At 58.9% G+C, this 5,168-nt stretch overlaps 1 protein-coding gene across 1 annotated transcript; it reads left to right on the top strand.

Annotated features, from left to right (window-relative positions):
- The first annotated feature begins 8 nt into the window (after positions 1 to 8).
- Positions 9 to 4,904, top strand: LOC103759659 (glutamine synthetase). The gene is made up of 5 exons (XM_029960523.1): positions 9 to 226; positions 771 to 932; positions 2,671 to 2,817; positions 3,680 to 3,807; positions 4,665 to 4,904. Exons 1-5 carry the CDS (start codon positions 61 to 63, stop codon positions 4,866 to 4,868), a joined length of 807 nt encoding a protein of 268 aa, XP_029816383.1. The 5' UTR covers positions 9 to 60; the 3' UTR covers positions 4,869 to 4,904.
- Positions 4,905 to 5,168: the final 264 nt, after the last annotated feature.

The following is a 5,168-nucleotide window of genomic DNA, read 5'->3' as shown; positions in this document are numbered from 1 at the left end:
TGGTTTGCGAAGGAAGCGGGCCGGGAGTGATGTGGCTGTCACCCTCGCAGGGCCGTCGCCATGTCGGTGTCACACAGCTCCAGGCTGAACAAGCTGGTGCGGGAGCAGTACATGAGGCTGCCCCAGGATGGGAAGGTGCAGGTCACCTACGTCTGGATCGACGGCAGCGGCGAGGGCGTGCGCTGCAAGAGCAGGACCCTCGACAAGGAGCCCAAGAGCATCGAAGGTACCGCCGCTGCTTATCCCTCTGGGTGATGGGTGGCATCCTAGTGGGCCCTGAGCATCGCCTGGGAAGAGTTCTGCGGTGCTTTGGGCAGGGGGAGTTGGCACTCGCTCTCCCTGGTTGCGTGGCACGGGTGATACCTGTCGCAGTTGTCTCGTGGGGTTACGGCAAGTGGCAGGGTAAACACCCAACCTTCGTCGCTGCGGTTTCCTTAATCCGTTAATGACAGGGAGGAGGAGTTCCTCGCCCCTTCCCACCAGGCAAACAGGCACGGGGACCTGTTGGCATCTGGATGGGGTTTGGCAGAGGGAGGTGAAGGGGCTGGGACTGATCCTGCCTGTGCTGCTGGTGCTGGGGGGAAAGAACACACTGGTGCTCAGGGAGCTCCGGGGATGTGCAAGGAAACCTTTGTGGCTGTCACCCCGTGGCACTCGGTGCCCTTTGGGTGCTCCGTCCTGGGTCTGAGCCACCAGCACTCGGCTCAATCCACGTGTGATGTACCTCTTCCCAACCCTGCTCCCCCCTCTATCCCCCTTCTGCCTCTCAGATGTCCCCGAGTGGAATTTCGACGGCTCCAGCACGGCACAAGCAGAGGGCTCCAACAGCGACATGTTCCTCGTGCCCGTCTGCATGTTCAGGGACCCTTTTTGCCTGGACCCCAACAAGCTGGTGCTCTGTGAAGTGCTCAAGTACAACAGGAAACCCGCAGGTGAGCACCTCCAGCGTGCACCCACCAGGCTCCCGAGGGTCACCCATTTATTATTTAGGGTGCCATATCCCCAAGGGGCCACTTGCCATGGACCACTGGCCCTGGGGCACCGAGCACTTGGCCCCGGGCTCTGAAATCCAAGGGCTGGTGGCGNCACCTCCAGCGTGCACCCACCAGGCTCCCCAGGTCACCCATTTATTATTTAGGGTGCCATATCCCCAAGGGGCCACTTGCCATGGACCACTGGCCCTGGGGCACCGAGCACTTGGCCCCGGGCTCTGAAATCCAAGGGCTGGTGGCGGCGGTTGTTTGCAGGAACTTGTTTCAGTGGCGTGGGGCGAGGAGGAGAGCAGCGAGACGTGGAGCTCAAGGCCAAAGGCGTCGGCCGGGTTTTGAGCTGAGCACACCCGGCCCGGGGTGGGGGTTACCGCGGGGGAGCAGGAGCTGGGTTTTTACATGCCGGGTTCGCAGTTGCTCTCCTCGTTGGTGGGAGGCTGCGGAAAAGGAGGAAGAATGTGCCGGGCTGGCTCGGGGTGACCTTTTGCAAGCAGCCCCCGAGCGCCGGCTCTGGGCTTATCACCGCGAGCAGGAGCCTGCAGTGCCGAGCCCGTCCCGTGCCTCTGATAAAGCCCCAGACACAGGAAGGGGAGCCGGTTTGCAGGACACGCTGAGGGGCTCCCAGGGGGGTTGTTTGCCAGCAAATAACCGGTTTTTTGCCAGTCCAGCAGGGCTGCGGCCCCGCTCAGCGTGAGGGGGAGGGTGATGCACACATCTGCCGGGAGGGGGGATCCTGCGGGCGGCGATGGCGAAAGACGGGGCTGGTTCCTCCTCGAACAGCCAGTCGGCCACGGGGGAAGCGTCTCGGTCGAGATTCCTGCCCGGCAGCTCCTCTGCAGGAGCAATTTGTAAAGCCCTGGAGTTGAAGCCGGGGGAGAGAGCTCAGCCCACCCTCCAGGCTTTCCCAGGATGGATTTCTGTGGATATTAAGGGCTGTGTGGACCCGGGACCTTTCCCCCTCCTCCAGTCAGTGGAAGGGAGATGCCCCTGCTTCCCTCCAGCCCTACACTCCGGACATGTGTTGTAGCTGCTCTGGGGCTTTTATTGCAAGTTAAGGCAGAATGTGCACCCTGGAGGCTGCCTGCCCACGTGACAGAAGTTTTTCAGCCTTCTTTTCCTCCTCTGTCTCCGTCCAAGCTCTCATTCCACTGTCCTGGCACGTTGTCTCATGTCAGGATGGTTCCTTGATATCTGTGTTTTCCTGGCAAAGCCCCAGTTGCCCTGAGCATCTCGAAGGGATGAGGCAGGGCCAGCCAGCTTGGATGCCAACCAAAGCCATGGAGCTGGAAAAGATAAGATGAAGTTGGTAGGAAGAGGATGGGGGTGAGTTAGTGATGGAAGATATACAGTCCCTGTTCCCAAGTCTGCTGGATACCTGTAACACAGGGCTGGGATATGGCTCCTGGTCTGAGAGAGAGAGAATAAGAGGAGGAGGAGGATGTTCATGGAGCATTGAGAGTGGTTTGGGGAATAGGCTAATTAAACCCTCTTGGCCTGTGGCCTGATGCTCTGGTGATGGACTAACTGTGAGGAGGAAACCAGTGAGCAGGAAGGAGGTTTCCTTGAGGGTTCTGTGGGAAGCACTTGGCAGTGGTGGACCCTCCATCTCTGAGCAGGGTGGAGCAGAGTGTGGGGGACAGCTGCTCACAGCTGGGTCTAACCTGGACCTCTCTGCTCCCAGAGACCAACCTGAGACACACGTGCAAGAAAGTCATGGACTTGGTGAAGGACAGCCACCCCTGGTTTGGGATGGAGCAGGAGTACACGCTGCTGGGAATCAATGGCCACCCCTACGGCTGGCCCGACAACGGCTTCCCCGGCCCGCAGGGTGAGTGCCCCCTCCCTGCCCCAGCCCAAATGCTCCCTCAGCTCCCACCTGCTGCTCGGGGGTGCTGCCACTGGTAGGCATCAGACCCTGGACCTTGTGTGCTGCTTTCCCATTGCAGCTGACACGGGCCAGGATCTGGGATGGGGTTGGGAGCTGGGAGAGCACCTGGTGCCCCGTGGCTCACGTGAGCTCACCGGCCAGACCCGGGTTGCACAAACAGCTCAGCTGCACGACTTGTTTGGCAAGGGCTGGAGAACTGGGCTGGAAAAGCCTCCTCCCCGTGGCTGTTGGGGAAAGGGCTTGGCCTGGCACAGCAGCAAGCCAGCTCCTCAGATGCCTCCTGGCAGGGGGAAGGGGGTTTTCTCAACCTGGCTTTTGTTTGGACGGGTTGCTACCAACATCCCCCTTCCCCCAGGGGCGAGATCTTCTCCTGACCTGCTTGAAAGAGAGAGAGCCATATATCAAACCCTGGCAAGCTGAATTTTCTAGCCATGAACAATGCTGGCTGTTGTCAGAACAATCTCAGACGCCTGATGTGCTCAGAGGGTCAGTAAGGTGCCTCAGGGCAGACCAAGCCCAGCTTTCCTTATCTCCTGGCCACATCCCTTATCTCCTGGCCACCTCTAGGTTGATGCATTACAAGTCCTGTTTAACTGCCCAGATAAGGCTGAGGTTGCTCTGATGAACTGCTCAGCTGCTGCTCCTGGGGTTGGGGTCGATGTCCCATGGAGTGCAACAGCATTTTAATTCCCATAAATCCTCTGCCCATGGCAGCAAGTACCCGGGAGTGTGGGATTATGCTGCAGTGGTGTTGTTGCTCCCAAGAGCCTTGCTTGGGTGGTGATTCCTTGCTCCTTTCCAGGCCCCTACTACTGTGGGGTTGGAGCAGATAAGGTGTACGGGCGCGATATCGTGGAGTCCCACTACAAGGCATGTCTGTACGCGGGGGTGAAGATCTGTGGCACCAATGCAGAGGTGATGCCCTCCCAGGTACGTGTGGGTGGCCCCATGCAGCCCATTTCCCACCACGGATACAAGTTATCATGAGGCTGGAACAACCCAGCAACTCCCAGCTCCTCTGGAACACTGAGTCCAGTGACTCCCCGCGTCGGTGTTGCCTAGATGGGAGCAGTAGCACTGCCAGGATGAAAATGTAGGTTTGATTTTCTCCTAACTCACCCTGAGCTCCTTGCAGAGCTGGTGTGGAGAAGGGAGTCCCTGATTGCCTTAGGCAGGTGGCCAGACTGACCAACTGTGAATCCTCGGCTCCTGCTGCTGATGTGGTGGAGATAAGGGGGGGCTTGTCTGCAGTGGAGCTGAGGCAGGACTTTTAACCACCCTGCTGTTTGCCCTGACTTCTTCAGGGTCCTTCTAGGCTGCTTTCTGCATCCTGGGCTTGGGCTCTGGCCATGCCAGCAGCTGTAAATCTATCACCCTCTGCTTAATCACCGCGGGTGGTGCAACCCCGGCTCCAGCTGGGCAGGGAGCAGCCCTGGGAAGGACTAACAGGCTCCTCGTTAGTCCTCTGCCCTGTTTGCAGTCTGGGCTGGGGGTCCTGCACACCAGCAGCTCCAGCACCAGCCTCAGTCAGGCGTGGTGCTTATTTACCTCTGATTTGATTAAAAACCCCTCTGATTTGCTCTGTATAGTCACAAGTAGTTTTCTCCTTTTTTTTTTTTTTTGCTTGCCGAAGCTGTTCTGTTGCTTAATTCAGTGTTCCCCATCCTTGTTGCTGCTTCTCAAGGGGTAACAATCAGCCATAGCCCAGGCTGGCAGCCCTCACTGGGGGCGGTGGCAGGGACACCAACCTGCCCATCCTTACCCGTGCATCTGCTCTCCCCTTCCAGTGGGAATTCCAGGTGGGGCCGTGCGAAGGCATTGAGATGGGGGATCACCTGTGGATGGCTCGGTTCATCCTCCACCGTGTCTGTGAGGACTTTGGGGTTGTGGCTACGCTGGACCCCAAACCGATGACCGGCAACTGGAACGGTGCCGGGTGTCACACCAACTACAGCACCGAGGAGATGCGGAGAGAAGGGGGTCTCAAGTGAGTCCTGAGGGGTCCCCTGGGATGTACCTGGGAGGTTGGGGTGTCCTTGGCCATGTGGAAACGTGCATCTCCCTACCTGGGTGGCTGCGCCTGGGTTGGAGCTGTCCCAGCTCATTATTTTAAAAGCAGCTGGTGGTATGAGAGTGTCCCCTGGGCTGTTCTTGTCCCTGCACAGGAGGAGGGGGTGACAGCCTTCCTGACCATAGGAACACCCCCCAAAGGGCAGGTATCAGTCTCTTCCCCCAGGAACCAGCAGCAGGACAAGAGGGCACAGCCTGGAGCTGCCCCAGGGCAGGTTTAG

The sequence above is a fragment of the Manacus vitellinus genome, unplaced genomic scaffold, assembly GCF_001715985.3.
Source record: "Manacus vitellinus isolate BGI_N305 unplaced genomic scaffold, ASM171598v3 scaffold_27_pilon, whole genome shotgun sequence".
In the NCBI taxonomy this organism is placed as follows: Eukaryota; Metazoa; Chordata; class Aves; order Passeriformes; family Pipridae; genus Manacus; species Manacus vitellinus.
The sequence above is the reverse complement of the archived record's forward strand: the minus strand, read 5'-3'. Positions and strand labels throughout refer to the sequence as shown.

Excerpts from the sequence above, each read along its gene's own strand:
- LOC103759659 (XM_029960523.1), top strand. The coding sequence starts at position 61 with ATGTCGGTGTCACACAGCTCCAGGCTGAACAAGCTGGTGCGGGAGCAG. Across the intron at positions 227-770 it reads GGAGCCCAAGAGCATCGAAG|ATGTCCCCGAGTGGAATTTC; the intron begins GTACCGCCGCTG and ends TCTGCCTCTCAG. Across the intron at positions 3,808-4,664 it reads CAGAGGTGATGCCCTCCCAG|TGGGAATTCCAGGTGGGGCC; the intron begins GTACGTGTGGGT and ends CTCCCCTTCCAG.